This window comes from Phyllopteryx taeniolatus, chromosome 4 (assembly GCF_024500385.1).
Source record: "Phyllopteryx taeniolatus isolate TA_2022b chromosome 4, UOR_Ptae_1.2, whole genome shotgun sequence".
Taxonomy (NCBI): domain Eukaryota; kingdom Metazoa; phylum Chordata; class Actinopteri; order Syngnathiformes; family Syngnathidae; genus Phyllopteryx; species Phyllopteryx taeniolatus.
This window is the reverse complement of record NC_084505.1, coordinates 33235127-33258813: the sequence shown is the minus strand read 5'-3', so window position 1 is coordinate 33258813 and position 23687 is coordinate 33235127. Positions and strand designations below refer to the sequence as shown.

The 23687-nt window shown below is 41.2% G+C and overlaps 1 protein-coding gene across 9 annotated transcripts in view; it reads left to right on the top strand.

Annotated features, from left to right (window-relative positions):
* Nucleotides 1-991: 991 nt before the first annotated feature.
* Nucleotides 992-23687, top strand: part of LOC133477284 (bromodomain-containing protein 4-like) — a 45346-nt gene continuing 22650 nt past the window's right edge. For 3 of the 9 annotated variants that reach the window (XR_009788274.1, XR_009788273.1, XM_061771885.1), the window contains exons 1-19: nt 1147-1317; nt 4918-5039; nt 7584-7824; nt 7918-8010; nt 10915-11052; nt 11471-11603; nt 11676-11980; nt 12697-13068; nt 13293-13421; nt 14883-15107; nt 15832-16046; nt 16518-16618; nt 17718-17978; nt 18964-19059; nt 19127-19531; nt 20155-20781; nt 21684-21784; nt 21902-22016; nt 23268-23398. Coding sequence is in view for 7 of the 9 variants with exons in the window: in XM_061771885.1 (XP_061627869.1) it covers nt 7696-7824; nt 7918-8010; nt 10915-11052; nt 11471-11603; nt 11676-11980; nt 12697-13068; nt 13293-13421; nt 14883-15107; nt 15832-16046; nt 16518-16618; nt 17718-17978; nt 18964-19059; nt 19127-19531; nt 20155-20781; nt 21684-21784; nt 21902-22016; nt 23268-23398 (3576 nt within the window). In the remaining 2 variants the exon portion in view is untranslated. Of the gene's footprint in view, nt 1122-1146; nt 1318-4917; nt 5040-7583; nt 7825-7917; nt 8011-10914; nt 11053-11470; nt 11604-11675; nt 11981-12696; nt 13069-13292; nt 13422-14882; nt 15108-15831; nt 16047-16517; nt 16619-17717; nt 17979-18963; nt 19060-19126; nt 19532-20154; nt 20782-21683; nt 21785-21901; nt 22017-23267; nt 23399-23687 lie in introns of those variants that run through there. The other 6 variants (XM_061771892.1, XM_061771891.1, XM_061771888.1 and 3 more) reach the window with 6 other exon arrangements.

The following is a 23687-nucleotide window of genomic DNA, read 5'->3' as shown; positions in this document are numbered from 1 at the left end:
GGGGGGGGGAAGACTACAATAATAACATTTTAATTAATTTGAGTAATTCATTTTTTTAAATTATTTGTGCAATGCAAGATTAGTGTTTTTAATTCTGCTTGGTTCCATGATTCTAATTGTTCTTTGCTGCTGCTGTATTCTTATTTGTATTGTAAATATTTTCTCAACTCAACTTTACTCATAGAGCACTTTAAAAACAAGCTCAGCTACACACAAAGTGCTGTGCATTATGTTAAACTCAAAACATAAAAGTTAAACATAGGACAATTAAAACGATACAATAATTTCAACTTTTTAAAAAAACTGCAGGGTCTCATGCTGAGTTGAAAAGGCAAAGAATAAAAATGGGTTTTAATCAGAATCAGAATCATCTTTATTTGCCAAGTATGTCCAAAAAACACACAAGGAATTTGTCTGCGGTAGTTGGGAGTATGGCAACAGACAGTCAATTGACAGAGAACACTTTTGAGACATAAAGATGAGTTTTAGCAATTTTAAAGAAAATACACGTGTGTGTGTGTGTGTGTGTCTGTTGGAGGGGGCGGGTGTGCCACAGGTGGGTCTGGCACAGGGTTCCGTGCCATTTAGCCTAACCACTGAATGCAATATTGGGACACAATAAATTATATAAAAACTGCATTTCTATTTATTTTCATTTAAGTTGCAAATATGTCTCTTTAAAAAAAAAAAAAAAAAAAAAAAAAAAAAAACACCTTTGGGGGGGGGGGGGCATCATTTAAAGGGACTTCTGGGTTAAAAAATAAATAAAAAGTTAATTACTACGGACAAAACATTTTACAGGCATTATTTTCTGTTCATGTTGAAAAGAACGTTAGACCAAAAATATGATACCATGTTGCCATAATATAATAAATAATATAAATATATAATACATAAATATATAAATGATAATAATATATAATTTGTTAAGGTGTTTTACGTTGAAATGGTTGCAAATGGTTGCGTAATATGCCCGGGGAGGGGGCGGTGCTTCGCCTGACACTGACAGCGGCGTCCCGCCCTCCCGTCGTGCGTCTGACGTCATCGACGTCGAACGGGACTGTTTGTTCTGGATTTGGGGTGAGGAAGGTCCTCCGAACGCTGACAACCGACTCAGCCAGGTATAAATAACCCTAATTGGTCTTGCTTGGGTGCTGCCGGCGTATGTGGGAATCCGGCGGGGTCCGGTAAAACCGCATTAAGGCCCCCGCATCGGTGGTGTTTGTCCGCCCGCTGTCAAGAGCGATCCTCGGCGTGAGCTTGTGCTCGCGCGGGGCCTTGCACCGGTTCGGGCCACACACGCGATGGATCGTTTTGGTGTGTTTTGAAGCTAACGCGACTTCAGGCGCATGTTGTTTCTCGGCTCTTTTTGTCACGGCATACTCGAGCTCAGCTGGTTTCCGTGGTATTTCTGAACACCGCGCGTTAGCTCACACTCGTGCTAAAAAGCAGCTAGCCCCGTTCGGGCTGTTTGTTTGTAGCTCCCGTAGGCCGTATTCATGACATAACTTACGCGTTCCAGACGGCGTAGCCTAGGCGCCGTGGTGCTGGGGGCCGCGTGAAGCACGACGTACGTAGTTTTCGTGAATACCGAGCCGTCCTGGTTGTATTCTGAAAGGCCGTTTACGTGCGGAGTTGACACTTGCTGGTGAAACATGGCGACGCGCTTGCTAGTCATGGAAGGTTAGCAAAGACAGCGGTGTAAACGGCAAGCACGTCGCTGTTTTTTTCGGGACATAAATGCTGTCTTTTTTTGCCCTGTTTGCTAATACGGGCACATAGTGTTACGTTAATCTTCTTTTATGTCCCCCACCCCATCTGTTGTTTTAAGACGTGAAAACCACATATGAACATAGTAGCTCATTGGCTAACAGTTCCTACGTAGGTAAAATTAGCTCCTCTTTGATGTGTCCTCTTTGAAAAACGTCATAAAGGCTATTTTAACAGCCTATCGCTGCCTTCCACCGAAGTTGAAATCTACGAGCAAACATATCTCTTTGACTGCTGAGGTAATTATCTGCGAGCCTGCATCAATGATGTATTCATCCGATGATATTGTAAGTACTAAAGGACAAAATGGGTGAGCTTTGACGTCATGTTGTACAAAAAAAAAAAAAAACTTGTCATGATTCTGTAACCAAAGGACGTTAACAAAACTCGCGATTCAAGGGAGAGTTTTGTCATCCTCGAAAGACATCAAATGTCACCTCATGCTGAAAAACAAAAGTCCGTGTTATACACATTGTGTGACTACTTTTTTTTTTTATTTTCTGTTATTTTATTTATAAATCCTGTCGTTGAAATATCGTTAGCCTGACATCATAATTACCCAAGTAATTTTGGACGTTTTTTTGGGGAAAAAAACCCAAAACAAATTCAACAAACAAGGAGTCCACTTGCCGCAATTCAACCTTTGCGGATTGTCATGATCTGGATGAGTAATAATCCACACTGATATATATTGAAAAACAAAATTTTTAGGCGACACAGTGATATTTTTATTGATGTCAGTTAGTTAAAAATGACTTGATTATGCTATTTTGCTAAAGATATACAGGTGCATCTCAGTTAAGACTGTAAGTGTCGAAAATATTTTAGTATTCCACTATCCTACTAAAATATTTACCAAATAATCGAGTATTCAGATGAAGTATATTTTTGCTTGGTTAAAGAGGAATTATGAATACACAAGATAAAATGCGCCATTTCACTTAATAATGAATGAACAATTGGTTTCCTTTTTTCCACATATATATATATATATATATATAAATAGATTTAAGTTTAAACTTAGATTTTCTTGTAAGTATAGAAAAACAAGATATTGATTAAATGGGCATAAACTGCTTTTATGTTGTCCAACTTCACTTGAGCGGCTCACATTTTTAGCATGTCATTGAGAGGAAACAAGTATTGGACTCATTTAGTTTGGGTAAATGGTCCATTTTACTCTGAAGTCCTCTCTGACCAACTTTGCCATGTTTCACAACCTTCTCTTAAGACGTGCCAGTACCAAACACATTACTCGCAAGAATTTTTTGTTTTGTTATTTTTGCACCTACAGTACATGACTCAAAGCTGTCCTTTCACCAATATGACAGGCACCCTGAATGCAGTCGCGTTATACTCTCACACGCACTGTAGTTGTTACCGTCATAATAAACAAATGTGACTCTCGTCATAATTAACCTGGTCTTGTGCTGCGTTCTGTTCGTCTTCGGCGGAGATGTTGCGAGATTGATGCGCTTGAGAGGCGTGCAGTTGTAACAATGCAAGGTTCACCTGTGTTCGCCTTTCTGCTCAGTCTTAAATGCGCCCACACTTGTGGCATTTCATCTTTTTTTCGCCCCTCGCATTTGTCTTCTATTATGTTGTCTAACGGCGGATGAATGAAAATGAATTTTAATGTAGAAATTGAGCTGGAATTTGCCCTCTGAAAAGTATTTCCCCAAGTCTATAATGAGTCAATATGTATGAGTGCCATATTCTAATTTATTGAGCTGTACCTCTACTCTCCATATTCCCACAAATATTAGAAATACAATGAACCCTCGCTATTTGTGGGATTAGGGTTCAAGTACCACCACCTAATAGAGTAAATAGTAGATGCTCTCACGTAAGCGTGATTTTAGAGCTCATCGTACATTACCCTTAAAAATAAATGGCTTACAGCTAAATTGATTGTGGAAAAAAATGAAGTGGAAGTTCGATGACGCTAGTGCATGTGTATGCTGTTGCTTTGCAACCTGCAAAAATACCAATTCCCAAGTACCTTGACTTCAGAGTTTAATTCATTCCATGACCACGGTTGTAACTCGGAACACTCGTATCGCATATGATTTTTAATCATACAAAACGGATGGTTTACAATTTATCTGTTCCAGCCCCCCATAAAATACCAACAAAAAAAATAACAGTAATAAAAATATCACTTTACAGTATTGTACATCATAAAACATACAGTAATGACAAAATAAAATATAATGTAAAGAATTAATCCATAGTCACTGATGGTGTAGTGGTACACTCGCCTGACTTTGGTGCAGGCAGCGTGGGTTCAGTTCCCACTCAGTGACGGTGTGAATGTGAGTGCGAATGGTTGTCCGTGTCTATCTGTGCCCTGCGACTGACTGGCGACCAGTTCAGGGCGTAGTCCGCCTTTCGCCCGAAGTCAGCTGGGATAGGCTCCAGCGTCCCGCGACCCTAACCAGGATAAGCGGTGTTGAAAATGGATGGATGAATTAATCCATTTATCCATCATAGTTTCATCCTCATTGTGCGGCTCCTTCTGGTGTGTGTAATTTGGCCACCAGGGGCTATATAATGCATGCATACTTGTATACACGACGATTGTCACCACCACTCAGTAAACTGCTGTAATATTAGTTGTTTTTCATAGTGGATAAAGACTAAATACCTGTGAGTATTGTTATATTGCAAGGTCGACAGTAAGCCTTTTTGAGTGGTGGCCCGGCAACCAAGCTGTTGTTGGCCCTGTCAGAATCGGTCCTGTTCCGCGTTTTTTCCCGATATAATAAGATAAGTAGTTTTAGTGATTATTTTTTAGTTAGCCTCTTTATGCTGTATTATTTAAGCCCCTTTCAGAAATTATTAGTACAATTGCATTCATGGCTATGACTGTGTCCTAACCTAAGACACCGCATTTGCACAAATAAATATTGATGCTTCAAAGAATAAGTCAATTGCAAAATGATTAAAATATTTACTTAGCGCTGCCGCTAACATTCCAACAATGCTTTATCTTGTACCTTGATGGTGTCAATATTAAACAACAAAGTGTATAAACACAGATGGGTTTATCTTGCGGAAATGCACTTTTGATTTTCTCTCTGCAATTATCTTTTCTCTCTGCAATTATCTTTTGACTTCCCTCGTTTCCTCTCGTTTGTCTGTTAGGGTGGCGTGCAGCTCTCACTCACTGTGTTGCGGTTTGCACCCCCAGAGAGCGCGTCGCTGCCTCCTCAACCACACGATGAACGCCCAAGCAATTTAAGTAACGGCGGGACAGCAACAAACATGTAAGTCTTAAGGAACATTTGACGTTGCACATTCATTTTGCTCATTAGTGGGGAAGATGTACGTCTAGCCTTAGCAACAAAGGAGTTGTATTAGTATCGTATGTAAAATACTTTATATATAAATAATAAAATGGATATATGGTCACTGCTTCATGGACTTCGGGGGGGGGGGGGGCATCTGGAACATGACCTGTGTTAAATAAGGGACTACTGTACTATATATGTAATCTCAAGTTACAAATGTAGTTAACCCAGTGTGACATCGTGGCCTGTGTAGTTGAACACAAACAAAGCTGATATAGGAATTGAAGGATGAAGGATGCGCGCAGAGGTGTTGAATAATTATTTTCAGACCAATTGAGTGAAACTGGCTAATTTCCAGTGGCACACCAGATGATCTCTCAGGGCACACTTATGTGCTTCGTTTTAGTGATTGGGAATCACTGTCCTAATTAATTGGCTGCTCCTCTAGCACCAAAAAGCTAATTAAACTTCAGCTTTCATAGTTTCTCATCTCATCTATTCTTTAGTTGTGTGCAATTTATTTTGGCTTCCAATTTTTTGTAAACAAAAGCCCAGTGACTTGGACAGTTGCTTAAGTGACTCACAGTACGGGACCACATGATCAGCTGACTTGGCGCAGTTCTCCTTGGTGTGGGTGGTACACAAAAATATGCGGATGGGAAACCTCGATGTAAACCCTTGTATATTCCTATGTTGACAGCGGCTTAGTTGGTGCACACTGAGACCAACCTTGTCTTCCACTCGTTTGGCCATCCCTGATGCCATATTAACTCTCCGCCCATTTACATGTGTGCACTTTTGTTTGATCTCCCCATGCAGTGCACTGGTCCTTGCCCGTTGTTCCTTGGATATACCAGAATTGTGTCAAGATTCATGCATTATTCACAGTTATATTGAAACAAATCATGGAAAATGCCCTCCCTCTGAATGTTAACAGCAGTTGGAAAATAATTCCTGCATCTGCACCATGTTGTCCTATAATGTTCCTCCTTGGCACATGCCAAGAGTCATGGAAACGGTTAAGGTGTTTTTGCATAATTGCTCTCCCTAACAAACTTAAAAGGTAAGCCTCGTTAGGTGGTGAAAGTGTTTGGGTGTTAAATAAAAGCTTTTATGCAATTAATGAAGCTCTGAAGGGAAAATTTGCAGTTTAAAAAAACTTTGTCATAATGTTTCTAAACTGTCTGTATGAACTGACAGTAGAATATGATTAAAATGATCTTTTGAAAAATTACCCTGCTCTGGCTCCATCTAATGCCTCTTATTTTATGCCTGGGCACTGTGGGACAAAAAAATGTGACAGGAGGAGTGACTGAATAATAGTCTATCAATTATTTGCACAGGCCCACCGCACACACACGGAGGCTATCGGGGACGTACTGCAGCCTATTATAGTTTCTTGGTCGTCTTGTTTAACTCCGGTTAGCAACAGATGTTGAAAAGGAGAGAATTTTACAGCTCACTACTTCAAATCAAGGGTAAAAATATATAACGGTGGTGTGTGTCCTATACCCGGACGGCTGCATGGCTGAGCTTGGAAAACCAGTGCGTACGTAAGGTCACATTTCTCACCGTGTTATCCGGTAAGTTGATCACCCCTCTTATATTTTTAATTGATTGTACATTACAAAAAATACGTCAAACTGATAACATTGCGTAATATATTGTACATTACAAAAAATACGTCAAACTGATAACATTGCGTAATATAATGTTACGCGCTTGCGGCTAACCCGAGGCACACTCTGAGGAGGCCACAGGGGAGTGGTCCCTTCCTCCAGGCCAATTCCAGCAGGCCGTCGTCACACTCGCGCAGCCAACCGAGGTGCACTCTGAGGCGGACAGGCGAGTGCGACGAACCTGTCTCTTCCTGGAGAGATGTGCGGAGGCAGGGGCAGGAACTGAAATGAGACTATACTCAAATATTGCTAGCAGTTTAAAAACTGCATAGTGTCCCTTTCATAGCAGGGTGTCTTAACAAATTTTCATCACGGGCCATATCATAGTTGGTTTGTCTGAGGGACGTATGGCTATGATAACCATATGTCATATTAAATATACACAATTTACCCTACATTTAGTTATAACTAGTTGACAAGAAATCAAATTTGAATTGAAATCAAGTCATGGAAAAAATGCCAATGTTAAAGTGAAGAAAAACTGCTCTTTCACAGACTCTCTGCCAAAATGAGAAGAACAAATCCATTTTGCAAGAAACATGAAGGTAACTATTTGGTTTGATGAGCCACGTAAAATGATGTGGCGGGCTGGGCCTTGAGTTTGACACCTGTGGATTAAAGGTTATCGTCAACTCTGAGATAGTTTTGCCAGCTATTAGTGTAGGTGTATTTGTATTCTTACGACAAATAACGTTCAGACACCCAACACGTTCTTTGTGAGGACTGTTGGAACTAGGAGTGCAAGTGTAAGGTGTGCTGTGGGATACGAGGCATTGTCTTTCTCTTGATGCTGAGAGAAAGAGAGCATTTTAACCCTAGAACTCTTCCTGCTGTTCAACAGAGAGTCAAGCGAGGAGTGGAATGGCCTGAGGGGGATCCCCCCAGTCCTACCTGCCCCTGCCAGGTCAAATCTGCCTAAACTGACTGCTCGGTCGCTGCAAACCGCCACTGTGATGGGGGACGGACTGGAGCCAGGCAGCAGCCACAACCCTCCTTCAGCCCCGCAGCCTCACATCTTGAACCCCGCACCACCCGAAATAGGGAATTCCACCAGACCCAAACGACAGACTAACCAGCTACAGGTGCGTAAACAGGGACTGCTGCATTTTGTTATACTTTATTGTGGCAAAAAAGCCAGGGTTTTCCAACTGACTGTGCTCGTTTTCTCTTTATAGTACCTGCTCAAAGTGGTACTGAAGACATTATGGAAACATCAGTTCGCATGGCCCTTTCATTCTCCTGTAGATGTCATCAAACTCAATTTACCTGTGAGTCAAGTGTTTTTGCTTTATATGAAGAGCTGTAGTTTGAGTTGCCCAGTGTCCATAGAGACTTGTTAAGTGGAACACATTCTGGTTGATCGATTTGGTCAAGCGTTTGGAAGCTATTTTCCCCCATAGGAAATACATTTAACTGTCCCATGCCATAAATTTAAAAAAAAAATCTTTGATGTCCTTTTTATCGGGTTTGCAAGACGATTTGGGCTGTAAATGCCCAGGATGTCCTTTTACTAGCTATTTTGGTTGGTATTTTACATCTGGCAGTTGAGATGGCCAGATTTGTCATTAGTATTCGATATGTCCTTGTCGCACATTTTGGCGACAAGGACTGCAAGCTTTGCTATTCCATCCATAGTTATAAGTATAGTTAAGTACTGTTGTAAAACACAACATATGTATTTTTAATGCACTGCATTTGTATAGCTTGGTGGCGGCCGCTCACCGGGGTCACTCGCTCAAAACCCGGAAATGTGCTTCCAGCCTGTGTGTAAGCTTATGTTTACTCATCCTCCACAAAATATACTCCAACACAGCACAATTCTGGTTCCGAAATGCTAATTTCTCCCAAAATAAATTAAAGGCATTTATTCCTCCACACTTCTGAGGTTAGCAGGTGACTCAAAGTTTAAGCTTTACATAAGACGCAGCTGCTGTTGTCGCTGAGCCATTCTTCCTGAGTGGGTGTGTACAAACCACTAAGTTGACAGATACTTGAATAATTAGTAATTATCTACGTCACAAATAACGGAAATCTGGTCCGGTCATTTCGCAAGACTTATGCTGTTTATCGGCTAATGCATTCAATCAACAAACCGCATAGATGTCAAACTTAAACCAGGTCACAATGTTATGTTGTCCATAAAACAGTGGGGGAAAAAATGGGTTTTAATGGCATGGGACGTCAGTTTTACAGCCAATTTGAAATGTAATAATTTCAAGATTCTCCCCTGTCACACAAGTGTAATTAGAAGTTAACTGCTGTGTGATAAAAATATAAATGGTGTACTCACCCTTTGATGAGTGACAGACGCTAGTGGCAAAGGGAGGATTACTGACGGCGTGTCACCTCAAGACTTTATGCACAGTGCTTTTTAACATTCCTAACTGTCATACAATTGTATTAAGCAGTTTTATAGCTATATTCTACTGAGCAGCCAGGACAGAGGCATGTGTGCAGGTATCCCACGTCGCAATCAGTTTCTTTCCGGTTCTTGGTCGACATCACACTTTTCCTTCCTTTTTGACATCACTGCTACGCTTCTTTGTTGTCATCATGAGGAAAAAGCACAAAAGGCAAAACACGTGTGGGTGCTCGGGTTTTGCATGACGTCATCCATGATGTTTTTGACTTTTAGGAGATTTTGGTCTGTTTTGGAATTATAAACCTTAAACCAAAACTCCGTATTGCAGTCAGAGCTTCCACTATACATGTTATAAAGAGAAAACATCTCATCTGTTGCACTGTGCATAATAAGTTACCAGTGTGTATAATCACTGCAAAACAAGCACTGACACCACAAGCAGTCAACGTTTAATAAAAAATTGTGACTAGAAAGATGAGAATTGCGGCACGGTGGCCGACTGGTTAGAGCGTCAGCCTCACAGTTCTGAGGTGCGGGGTTCAATCCCCGTCCCCGCCTGTGTGGAGTTTGCATGTTCTCCCCGTGCATGTGTGGGTTTTCTCCGGGCACTCCGGTTACCTCCCACATCCCAAAAACATGCATTAGTTGGAGACTCTAAATTGCCCGTAGGCATGACTGTGAGTGCGAATGGTTGTTTGTTTCTATGTGCCCTGCGATTGGCTGGCAACCAGTTCAGGGTGTACCCCGCCTCCTGCCCGATGACAGCTGGGATAGGCTCTAGCACGCCCGCGACCCTAGTGAGGAGAAGCGGCTCCGAAAATGGATGGATGGATGGAAGATGAGAATTGACTGAGCGTGACTCATGGTATCCAGTATTAAAGGGGGGATATTTTGCCAAACCAACCTTTTCTAGTATTTGGGATATAATATTGTGCCTCAGTAAACATGTGAAATATGAATTAGTCCTCCATGCATTCCTAAGTTCCAGATGTTTTTCTGCCGAGAGGACTGAAATCAGGTCATACAAATTTCTAGACTTTTGTCACTAAGGAAGATGATCTCCTTCCCTTGCCGCCCCCGAGCCAGCGTGCTCTCGCAAGTGGGTCTTCTACACGGAGGCAACCAATCAGAGGAAAGAGGGTGGGCAAATATGGACAAAGCAGATACAAAACTGGGTCAAACAGAAGTAGCTGTCAGAGGGGGCTTTTCTGGACACACGTATGACAAAACCAAGGTGTTTTTTGATATGAAATTGACACTTTTATATTAAGTCCAGCGGCACGGTGGTCGACTGGTTAGAGCATCTGCCTCACAGTTCTGAGGACCGGGGTTCAATCCCCGGCCCCGCCTGTGTGGAGTTTGCATGTTCTCCCCGTGCCTGCGTGGGTTTTCTCCGGGCACTCCGGTTTCCTCCCACATCCCAAAAACATGCGTGGTAGGTTAATTGACATCTCTAAATTGCCCGTCGGTGAGAATGTGAGTGCGAATTGTTGTTTGTTTGTATGTGCTCTGCGATTGGCTGGCAACCAATTGAGGGTGTACCCCGCCTCCTGCCCGATGATAGCTGGGATAGGCTCCAGCACGCTCGCGACCCTAGTGAGGAGAAGCAGCTCAGAAAATTGATGGATGGATATTAATTCCATGTTAGAAAGTCTATGGATGTCTAAATAGCCAAAATACGGGACCTTTAAGATAATTTTAAATTCCAATAGTAAAGTGTTGACGAAGGATACTAACCTGACCTTTAATCTTAGCTAACGCCAGTTGAGCTAGCCTTTAAAGTATTTTCTCTTTTTCCCCTTCTTTCTAGGACTATTATAAAATAATCAAAACCCCAATGGACATGGGTACCATAAAAAAAAGACTGGAGAACCACTACTACAAAAATGCCCAGGAGTGTATTCATGACTTCAACACTATGTTCACCAATTGCTACATCTACAACAAGGTCAGTAGCTGGGAACAGAATGAATATTCATGGTTCGGCACACCCGTCAAGAATTTGTGGGGTGTTTTTTTTTCAATGCAATTGTAATGGCAATTAGTTCTGCACAGGTTTTCGCTATTGCCAGTCTGGTCCACTCCCTATCCCCCGCTAATTGCGGGATTTCTAATTGGAACTTTTTATTTGCGGATTCCCCTGCTAGACTGCAGCATTTGAAGTATACCACATTAATATTTTAATGAACAGTAAACATGATTTATGAGAGTGAAAGAGAAGCTAAGAATAGACGAGAATGTGAATCTCCTGGGATCGGGAAAATCTGTGAATAAGCCACTGGGGTTAAATGAAAGCTGGTGGGGGAAATCGCGGTTTATAGTTCAAATTTTACGGTTTATGTAACAAACTGCGTTGCTTCATGCAGCCCAACGATGACATTGTGTTGATGGCCAAGGCCTTAGAGAAGCTATTCCTCCAGAAGATCACACAGATGCCGCAGGAGGAGACGGAAATTGCCGTGGTTGCGAAGGGACGCCGCGGCATCAAACGAGAGCCTGGTAGGATCGTAGCTGGACTCGAGCTCGAACTCAGATCCTCTCATGTTCACTCATTTGTATTCTTGATTTCAGCTCCGATCAGCATGTCAGAATCAAGCCAAGACCTGTCCTCCCCCTCCAGCACCCCCCACACACGGAGCTTCTCGTCGCCTTCCACCCTCCCGCAGACCCATGCGTCATCAACCCCGCCTGCGCTGGCCCAGCCCCCACGTGTGCCTACTACACCCACAGCCCACGCACCCCATCTAGGACCTCCATATCCACTCTCAATAGGAGGCATCCTGCCCCAGGGCATGACCGCTGTGGCCCCTCCGGCCGTCACGCACCCAGGCCTCCATCCTAGTCCGATGCTACAGAACGCCCCCGCTCTCATCAAGGTACCTATAAAGAGAGTTGGGCTGGGTGATATGGCCTTAAAATAAAATCTTTGTTTTTTTTTTTTCACGATAGTCCCCTTTGTCAACACGTGAACACAATGCTTTATTAACATATTTTATTTTTCAACAAGTTAATGTCTTAAAATGAGCCATAAAACTGGATGGGTCGGCTGGTGCATGTCTGTTGTCAGTGTTCTCATGGTCTTTCGACATGTAAAGTTGTACAGGCGAGGCAACGCGACCACTACAAAATATTTGTGGCCACAAAGCGCACACCTCAAAAGTTTCCAATGTGTCGATAATCAATGCATTTGCAACGTTTAATGGGCATCACGTCTTCGCCAATGTTCAGCACGATTGACTCCGTGATGGCCTTCCACTGGGCTTCTTTTCCTGTCATACCGAAAGCAATGTGAAAATGGTTCGAACGCTTACGTCGTCTCTTTCGTAATGGAAATGTTGCTAACTATAGCGACCAAATTGCTAAGTTTGCAACAGTCCCTCTGCTTTTGTGAATTATCTCCTAGCATTGTCGTCATAGCGGGCTGCAAAAAAATAAATACAAATAAATAAAAATGGTCCTGACAAAGAAGTTTAAATTAATCTATAAAATGGATTAATCGCCCAGCCCCAAAGGAGTGTGTCAAGTTATTACCAACAAGGGGATACAATGTCATTTTGTTTATATCCTTTAACCTCTTGTGATGATCAAACAGCAAAGGAAGAGCCAGAAGAGGAAAGCGGACACCACGACTCCCACAGCCAACGACCAGCTCAGCGAATCATCTCCTGTCTCAGCGGAGACTCGAACACGTCGCGAGACCAGTCGCCCGTCAAAGCAGCCCAACCGAGACCCGTCGCAGCCGGACTCCCAGCACCACCTGGTTGGTGGTTTGGAGACAGGAGGCATGTTGACGCCCAAACGTCAGGATCAGTTGCACTTCTGCTCCCTCCTCGTCAAAGAGATGCTGTCCAAGAAGCACTTTGCGTACTCTTGGCCCTTCCACCTACCCGTTGATGCAAAAGCTCTTGGCCTTCATGACTACCATGACATCATCAAGCACCCCATGGATCTCAGCACCATTAAGGTAATTCTCATTTCTCTCCAATGATATATTTTTTACTTTGTATTGTATTTTTTCATTTTTTTTTTAAACTGGCCTCGAACAAGGACTTATGCTAGAACCTCATTACAATCTCAGTAGAGATGTAATGAATGGGTGATGTTTTTCAGCTGCTCTTTGTACTGCCCTGCATCTGCATCTTCCCATCTGAAAATTTAAAATGTCTTTAAAATGTTTGCCTCCTTCAGAAAAAGCTGGACAATCGACAGTACAGAGACCCCCAAGAGTTTGCAGCAGACGTCCGATTGATGTTCTCCAACTGTTACAAGTATAATCCGCCGGGTCACGATGTGGTGGCCATGGCACGGAAACTCCAGGTGGATGTTACATCCTTGATGCTCTAGCCCAGTGGTTGTCAAACGTTTTGGTCCAAGTACCACCACAATGAACAACAATTCCTTAGTATAGTAGGCCCAAGTGTTCATCAAAAACAAGGCAGGGGTTTTATTCCCCAAAGTGTATTTGTAAACTGCTTTAACATAAGTTACAGGTCGAACCTTACCACTGTTTAAATATGGGAACATTTTAAAATGTACAGTACTTAATGATTACAATTAAAATGTATTGCCTTAAGTAAAAATGTGTTGCACATAAATGTACCTAAATAAATGTTTGTGTAAACAGTTATTAAACATTAAATGCAAATGTATTATACTTAAAAGTTAAATACAAGTTAACTATACTTAATAAATCAACTGGATTAAAAACAAAAACGTTAAAACCGCACAACAATGCACAGTTTTAACATTCGATTGTGTGATTCACCCTCGTACCACGAGTGGTACTTGTACCACACTTTTGAGAATCACTGCTCTAACCCAAGAGTGGGCAAATTATGGCACAACAGCCACATATGCTTCCCGCCGTTCTTAAATCCGGCCCGTTGAGCATTTAGATGTGAGAGTCTGCAATGTTTTATTTTATTTGTTTCTGAAATCTCTATTGATTTATCATTTATATATGTTGTTGGTACATTAATTTAACTATAATTGTTTGAATCTAAATTGCCCATAGATGTGAATGTGAGTGCGAAGGCTTGTTTATGTGCCTTGCGATTGGCTGACGACCAGTTCAGGGTGTACCCCGCCTCTCACGGGCAGTTAACTGGGATAGGCTCCAGTGAGGATAAGCGCTACAGAAAATGGATGGATGCATGTTAGTGATAATGAATTATGATAATACATTTAAAAAATTAGAATTATGATTTTATTAAAATTATTTTACATAATTGTCCTTGTTAAATAATTTTTTTAAATTTTTTTTTTTTTTTTTTTTTTTTTAAATCTCATCTACGGATGACTTTGCCCCATCTACCTGAGCCAAAAAGTGACCTCACTCCTGATATATACAAATACCACAGGTTAGAGCAGGGGTGGGCATATTGTGACCCAGAGGCCACATAGGTGTACCCCGCCTATGGCATTCTTTTATCTGGCCCACCGAGCATTTACATGATTAAATGTCCTGTAATATTTGTTGCATTAAGTTTGCCATTTTACCCTAAAATTAATAACTTAAAATTTATTTTTTCATGTTTAAATGTATTTTTATGTATTTGTCTCATTCAATAATGAATTCATTTGAGTAAATAGTCAAATTAAAAAAAAAGTACATAAACGGTTTTACCCATACATTTTACTCATTTTATTAAATAGTTTAATTATACATAATTAAATAAAAGAGAAATGATGATTTTATTTATGATAATAATTTACTAAATACCTATTATTTTTTTTCCCTCTCTTGCTAAAAACGCTCCAACTTCCACCTCTTCACAGGACGTCTTTGAGATGCGTTTTGCCAAGATGCCCGATGAGCCGGAGGAGGCCGCCCCGGTTCCCACACCGTCATCTGTCCTCCACCCTGCCCCCTCCACTCGACAAGCGCCGCCGCCGCCTCCCATTGTGTCGGAAGACAGCAGTTCCAGTTTGTCTGAATCCGAGTCCTCAGTGGGAGACTCTGATCAAGAGAGGCAGCAGCGATTGGCTGTGCTACAGGAACAGGTTAGCGCAGCGGTTTTCAAGCTTTTTTACACCAAGTACCACCTCAAATAAACACACGGCTCTCCAAGTACCACTGCAACGACCAACGTTAAAATGCAATAGCAGAGTGGGCCCAATTGTTCATCAAAATTGAGGCAGAGCTTTTTATTCCTAAAAATTCTATTTAATATTTTTGTTAGCCACTGTAACAATACGTACAGTTTTAACAATAATACTGTTTAAATGTAGCTAAATAAAAAAACTGTACTTAATGATTCCATTAAAATGTGGAATTTAGATAAAAATTTTATCTAAATAGGCAAAAATGTTTATCATTGTTTTCAAAAATAAAAATATGTTTACAAATGTCTTATTTTGATTATACACTAAGATCATCTGCTTTCATGAAGGACTACAGAAAAGTAAGAATATTTACTGTTGAAAGGCAGAAATTCTGAGGATTTGAACAATTTTAAGTTAAACATGGTCTCTAAACCGATGATTCTCAACTGGTGGGTCGGGATCCAAAAGTGGGTCGCAAAACCATTTTCAGTGGGTCGTGAAAACCTAGTAAAAAAAAAATATTCTATGTATTTCTCTTCTGATTTTGTCACTACATGAATGGAGAGAGCCGCTGTACCACTAGTGGTACAAATACAACACTTTGAAAATCGATGAGGGGAGGGTCTACGAGGCTGTTGGCTCCGTGTGTTTGTAGACCACATTTTCTTTGCGTCCTCTCCAGCTCAAAGCTGTCCACGAGCAACTGGCCGCACTCTCTCAGCCTCAGGTCTGCAAGCCCAAGAAGAAAGAGCGGGAGAAGAAGGAGAAGAAGAAGGAAAAGCACAAGAAGAAAATGGGAGCGGAGGAACCCACCGAGCCTGCCGTGCTTCAGATTTCCAAGAAGAGCAAAAGCGGCAAAGAGGCGCTCATTGCCAAGAAGGAGAGAAAGAAGCCTGGGTCAGTAATTTTACCACGCAGCAGGATAGCATTCATTGTAGAAATGTTCCAAAAGATGATAAAAAATTGTCTAAAACGATCAACAAATCACCAGACCAGATTGCATAATAGATCAGGATAAAATAGTTTTCTACTGGCATACTTTGGCCACAGTTTTATTTTCGTTGGTGTAATTGATATTTTTGTGTTGGTAAAACACCAGCGAAATACTGTTATCATATTCTTAAAACTCTTTTATGAACTGAAACTGTAATTTACCAACGCCCCCACTAGATAGTGCTGCTTCACTATCCTATTGTAATGCATAATAATGTCTGCAAGTATACAGGATGTGTCCTTTACAGCCATTTATATCCATTAACCATCCTTGTCATGACATATTGTGACTTATGCCTTTATGACATGTTTATTAATGCAGTTCAAAGGTAAATGATGCATTGTCTGATCAGCTAATGCGTTTATGAATTTTAGTAAGAAAGAAGGCATCAAAAACAGTCGTCCCGCTGTGCCCCCTCAGACCGGGCCGACCCCTCTCGTCCCTTCAGCCTCCCTCGAAGCAGATGATGACATGGGTATGCATGTTAGCTCATAAAATGTTATGATACAGGATGTCCATAAAGTCTGAAGTATAAATTATTTCAAAAGCAGATGATTAGCAGTAGTATTTTTTTAGGGTTTATTTAACAACGTATTTCATCAACATGGATAATAAAATATACACATACAATGGGGTTAAAACTTTGATAACTGCTGAGTAGGGCTGCAACTAACAATTATTTAAATAACTGATTAATATGTTGATTATTTTTCCGATTAATCGATGAATCAGATAAAAAAGCACATATTTCAAATTGACAGTGCAGAAATGCATAAACATTATAATTCAGTTACTGGTTTGGCCTGTAAAATGTCAGAAAATGGCTAAAAATCGATCATTTTCCAAAGTAAAAGCAGCAAAACTACGTTTTTGATTAGACAAAACTACTAAAGGACTAAAGATATCTGAGAATACTTACTATTGAGAAGCTTAAATTCTGATAATTTGGAGAGTTTTAATTTAAACAATGCCTTTAAACAATTAATTGATTATCAAATTAGTCTTATTGTAAAAATAGATTAATTTGATAAATGACTAATTGTTACATTTCTACTACTGAGTATATGTAACATATCTGTAACGAGTTTAATTCGTTCTATGACAACACTTGCAACTCAACTCTTATCTCAAATCAGGTCTCCCCGTTGAAGGGGATTGCCATTAATCCGTTGCAGCCCCCCCAAAACACACAAAGAAATTTGTAACATACTTTTAATCAAGAAGATTGCACCGTAATTTAAAATGTAAATAGAAAAACATAATTAAAAAAAAAGAAATGTAAATAACTAAACTGTTTTGTGAAGTGTAAAAAAGCCACACAGATGTCACACACAGTGTTGTGCATCTCTGTTCCGCCTTTAAAATATCGTGGCCGAGGTTCCACCTCAATTGCTCAATTTTTTTCACTATGCAAACAATCTGCTATTGTTTCGAAAAACCCGTTAGTTGAGGCACTTGTAAGTCGAAGTATCGCTGAACATTTTTTTTAAATTATAAAGACTTTGTGGACACCATGTCCACTGTGTATATTTTCATTACCAGTGGCCCAGTGTAAACCTGGTTCTTCTCTTCAGCAGACTTGTTTGGGAGCGCGGCAGCTGTCGGAGGCAAGCCAATGTCATACGAAGAGAAGCGCCAGCTGAGCCTCGACATCAACAAGCTGCCCGGCGACAAGTTGGGCCGTGTCGTGCACATAATCCAGACCCGTGAGCCCTCCATGAAAAACTCCAACCCGGATGAGATCGAGATCGACTTTGAGACGCTGAAGCCCTCCACGCTCCGCGAGCTGGAGAAATATGTCTCCAGCTGCCTGAAGAGAAAGAAAAAGTCATCAGGTAGATTTAAAAAAAAAATTATAATAATCTTTCCTAATTGAGGCACGGGTGGGACTGTTCGAATATTTTTTCCCATGTGCATAATGACTTATACATAATGAAATAAAAGAGAAATTAAAGTAAAAAAATAAAAACATATTTTTTAAACAACCAATAATATTGTGTATGTTTTAAAGTGTTCGTGTGACCTTTTAAAAGAATGCATTTTTTTGTTTTCTATTGCTGGCTTATAGATAACCGTCATTAGTTACGAGTTCAATAGAGAAACAAGAAAAGAAATTGTAATAACAAACATAATCGTAATAATAACAATACTGATTTAAAAGCAATAAAATAAAAAAAAATAAAGGCGGGCCTTATTTTTCATGATTTCATATTCCTTAAAACAATATCGTTTATCATGATAGTTTCTGGAACAATATCCATCCATCCATTTTCTGAACCGCTTATCCTCAAGGGTCCCGGGATATATCGTCTTAAAATTATTTTTATCGTGACAGGCCTAGCAGTTATCTAATCGTTCCTCGTTCTCTCAAAATATTGTTGACAAATCTGTATAAATCTGCGTGAGCGCCTTTCCTTCGCCGAGAAAATCCATCCATGTCACAGGTGTGGCATATCAAGATGCTGATTAGACAGCATGATTATTTAGTATTATTATGGCATAGGTGTGCCTTAGGGTACCTACAGTAAAAGGTCACTCTAAAAAGTGCAGCTTTACTGTATGGAGGATGGATGACTTTTGTGGGGGGGTCAGATCACCATTTTTGTCTCGCAGATATTCATTCTGTAGTTGTGTTGGCTGTCTCACAATAGCAGCAGAAAATGACCGTGCGTTAAGCCATCTGCGATAGAATTACGAAACGTGCCTTCCTGAGGGTGTAATGCTTGTTTAAGATACGTTGTTTTCTAAGAAATGAGCGCTGGGTTACTAAAGAAGCAATATAGTCACCTGTTTGCAAATCCACTGTGTGTTTTGCTGTAGAAAAGCCCCTGGAAATGACAAACGTCACAAAGTTGAAGACGGGATCTTCATCCTCGGGTAGCAGTGACTCCTCTGATAGTGAAGACTCTGACAATGGTACCAAAATATATACACCCAACTTTTTATTTTATTGAAACGCTTCTAATTGACTATATCTGTTTAGCAGGGCTGGTTCCCAAGCAGCAGAAGACTCTGTCCAACAAGGACACCAAGAGGACGCAGCAGCAGCCCGTCACCAGCGTTGCCGGCCCTGTCGTGCCGCATCCTCAAGTGGTCCAAACCAAACCCCCGTTCATCGCTCCACCTACTGTTCCCGTGTCGGTCCCACTCTCCGTTCCCGTTCCTGTCCCTGCCCTGGAATCCTCCCAGCTTTTGAGCGCCGGATTTGACCCGTTGGCCCATTTTATGAACCCTCACATAACCCAGCCCAACACTGAGTCTGGCCCAGTCATCACTGCTGCTTGTCCCCCGCTCACCTCTGGTCTGCTCAATGTCAACGCGCCTGTTGGCCCCACACCCTCTGATACACACCCCTTCCTGAACCAACATCCCATCATTCCTGGGCCAGGTCAGTACCATTTTGAAACTAGGGGCGGGATAGTCTGTAACTATTTTGAACATCTTAACCATTTTTTTAAAATGTGAGAGCCCCCACACATGATGAGGAAAAAAAATCGGTCAGCTAGTGTTATATGAATTGGCGAGAAAAATGTCATTTTGTGTGCAAATTGACTATTCTCATTAGCAATCAAGCGCCCACATTTGTGATAGTATATTTTGTAGTGTGCCATTTAAACTATTGATTTTGAAAGGAAACTCTAGGTTTTCTAACACATTTGTTGGGATGTACTCATTTATGTAGCAGTTTCCAATATTTTGGCTCAAACAGCTGCCAGTACATTGCAGTACAGTTATGCGCCACTTGCAATGCATTGCAGTACAGTTATGCGCCACTTGCAAATGTCAACCACAATAATGAACAAAATTAGAGGTTAAATCATAATGTTTCTTATGGTGTCTCATTCTTATCAAAACTATACTATTATCTTTCTTAAGAGTACATTTTTGATACAGTTCTTGTATTGGATCTCATTCGATTTTGCAATTTGGTCATAATGTTGTGGCAGTCGAGTCAATGTTTTAACAAATGAATGAATGTCTTAATAGGTGCTCCTTTTTCTTTATTTCCAGCCATCCATAGCGCACTTCCCCAGCAGCCATCACGCCCTAGCAGCCATGCAGCACCACTTCCTCCCAAGAACTCTCAGCCGCCTCCTTCCTCGCTCCTATCTCTACCCACGCCCCCTCCTCAGCTCCAGAGCTCGCTTCCTCTCCCGCTACCCCAGCCTGCTCCACGCCCCCGCGTACCTTCGCCACCATCGCATGGAATTTTGGGCACCCTCTCAGCTCAGCCACCCCAGGCCCTGCTGGAGGACGACGACGAGCCGACGCCCGTCAACATAGAAACGCCACCGCTCAGCCAGGTGCAAAGCTTCCTGCAGTCGCTCCAACCGCGGCTGTCCGGGCAGGTTCATTCGCTCCACTTGCCCACGCAAGGCGCCGCTCAGCTGGTACCCTCAATGCAAGCTGCGATGACGCCCGCCCCCGCGGCGATGCATCGCCACAGCTCGGCCCACGCCCACACACAGCAGTCCTACCCGCAAGCTCTTGCCACGGCAGTGCAGCAACAGAAGGGGGCGAGTCTGCAACAGAAGCTACAGCAGCTACAGCAGCATCAGCAGCAACATCAGCAGCAGCAACAACAGCAGCAGCAGCAGCAGCCCTCACCACGCATCAAGGCCGAGCCATTATCTACTGGTAACACATCCAAATATAAACACCTGCAGCTCTGAATTTACCTTCACTTCTAAGTCAAATTGTCACACACTAAAGTAAACCCGTGGTATCCGTGGGGATTACGGACTGAGCGCACGGACCGCCCCTCCCCCCGCCCCCACAAAAAAAAAAAATCTTAAGAGTTACGTGCCACCGTTCGTCAAGTTTGTGTTGGGAAACAAAATTTGACGTATGAGTTATTACTAACGATGTCTATTCTGTACTCCCTGAGGATGCCCTGTGCAGTTTGGCAAATAGCGAATAGTTCATCAAAAAGAGGTGGTGTGCTTGCTTGAAGCTTTTTATTGCAATTTCCAGTTTACTGTAAAACTGAACTTAAGAGAATTACACATTGTGTTTGGGCTCCATGATTACGGCCAAAATAATAGTCAGGATTATTTTGATCAATATTGTTATCACGATTATTCCTCGTTAAGGAAAAATCTTCTTTATTGCACTACTTTTCAGCAAACAATACGTTGAGAAGAAAATGAATCTTTAAATAAGAATAAATGATGGATAATTAAAAAAAAAAAAATGTACCCAAGAAATTCTAATTTGCCAAGGGCTATCTGAATAAATAGTGCTGTGAAAAGGTATTGGCGCTCTTCTCAAATTCTTATATTTTTGCAGTTTCCCCACTTTAATCTTTATACTAGTGTTTCCCAAACTTAATTGAGCAAATGGACCTATTTTCCATTAGAATTTTTTTGCATCACAGCACCAAAAACTTTTTCAAAAATAAATATTGAAATGATTTATCACAAAAACCTAGCATTTCAACAAGTGTGTGTAGACTTTATTTCCACTGTATTTTAATGCAACAGAATTTTGTTCGTTTGAGTGCCTTGGCAAAGCATTTTAAAAAGCTGCTGCTCTTCCAGGCTGCCTGCGTGACAGTCCCTCTCCCCTCATGATGCACTGCCCCCTGATGCCTCAGTTCCAGACCACAGGACAACAGTCTCCCTCACAGATCAAGAAAAAAGTCAGTCATTGGTTCACTGGCTATGAAGACTATTTACTACTAAGCGTAGGACTATGCTGAGTATGTGCAGATATTTTGGTCTTGTATAATTGGACACACATTTCAATATTTGTTTAGGATCAGAGGTCGAACTTAGTAAAAGTGGAGAAACCCTCCCACTCGCCAGTGCTGACCCCTTCTCCGTTCAGCCCTGCCATACGCCTCGACACACAAAAACATGACAGCAAACACAGTAAGTGCAGCCTTTGACTGTTCAATGTTAAGTTGTAATGTAAAAAAAAACACCATAGTTCCTCAAATGGTGTCCCCCTTTCTAATTAATAAGTGTGTGTAAACATTTAAAAAAAAAAAAAATGCCTCCAAATTTATTTCTATAAATAAAAGGTGGAGTTTACGTGGTAGATGTCTTTCTGTAAAGATGGAGTTTACTGTGCATTTTAAAAGAGAACGTGCCGCCTCACTGGAGGTGGGAGAAATATAGTTAACACCATAGTTAATAGGGCTAACAAGTACAGCCTGAACTGGTTGCCAGCCAATGGCAGGGCACATATAGACAAACAGCCATTCAGACTCACATTTACACTTAAGGACAATTTAGTCTTCAATAAACCTAACATGCATGTTTTTCGAATGTGGGAGGAACCCTGAGTACCTCCAGATAACCATAGCAAGCACAAGGAGAACTTGCAAGCTCCACACAGGAAGGCCCGAGCCAAGTTTCGAACCCCGCACTTCTTGACTGTCAGGCAGACAAGCGAACTGCAATCGCACAGTGCCAACCTATTATTATGAGTGGATCCATCTATGCATTTTCTATACCATTTATCCTGTTCAGGGTCGCGGGTGAGCTGGAGCCTATCCCAGCTGACTACGTGACACGTCACTGAGTGGTAACTCAACCAACCCACCCTGCCTGCACAGAAGTCTGGCGAGTGAACCACTATACCAACAGTGACTTAATATAAATTAGTTTTAAAATATTTCTTGAGGTATATTACAATTTATCTAGAAAATATTTAATATTCGTGTTGCATAAATCACTCAATGTAGAATTAGTAGGTCGATAGAAAGCTGGAACCCATCATCTGACTCCCCAGTCAATCGCTTGATCAAATATTTTGCTAAATAAGTCTGAGTAAACACGGTTAGTTAAAATCAAAGCTCGTGGCATTATTAATATAGTGCAAATTATTTATCTGAAGGTGCACTACATATCATAGTTTTTAACTTGAGAGAATATACGCCGATAGCTGGAGAGCGAAGTATGTGCTTGTGATTACTACGGTATCTTATTCTTAAAGAAATAAATTAGATAGAAGAATAGAAGCAAGGCTTCGGTTTTTGAGGCAATCTGATAAATTGCATGCATTTTTTTGCTCACAATAATCTCCTTGTTTGATTTAAAGATAACCACAACTTTTTTGTGCTTTATTTTTTTTTTATTTTTTATTTTTTTTTATTTTTTATTTTTTGCTTCCCTCAGGATTAGATGTGAAGTCATCGGATGGTGCTCGTCCCAGTTCCCGCCTCCCCGACTCCCTGGTGCAATGCCCTCAGCAGGACACCAAAGTCAAGCAAGAGCCCAAAACGCCCACGGCGCCCAAGAGGGCACCGGTGTGTTTGAGAGCATGTTGAATGCACTTTTTTTTTTATCATTTAAGTCTGTGTTTCTCATACTTTTTACACCAAGTAACATCTAAAAAAAAATACATTAATCAAAGTATTTTAATGACAATTTAGTCTTCAATAAACCTAAATAAATAAACCAAATAAATAAATAAATAAATCTTCAATAAACCAAAATGTCCATTAAAATATATTCGCATAGTTGGCTAAAGTGAAACTCAAAAATTCTTAAAAAGTGTATTACTGGAACATTATGCACAGTTTAAACATTAACAGT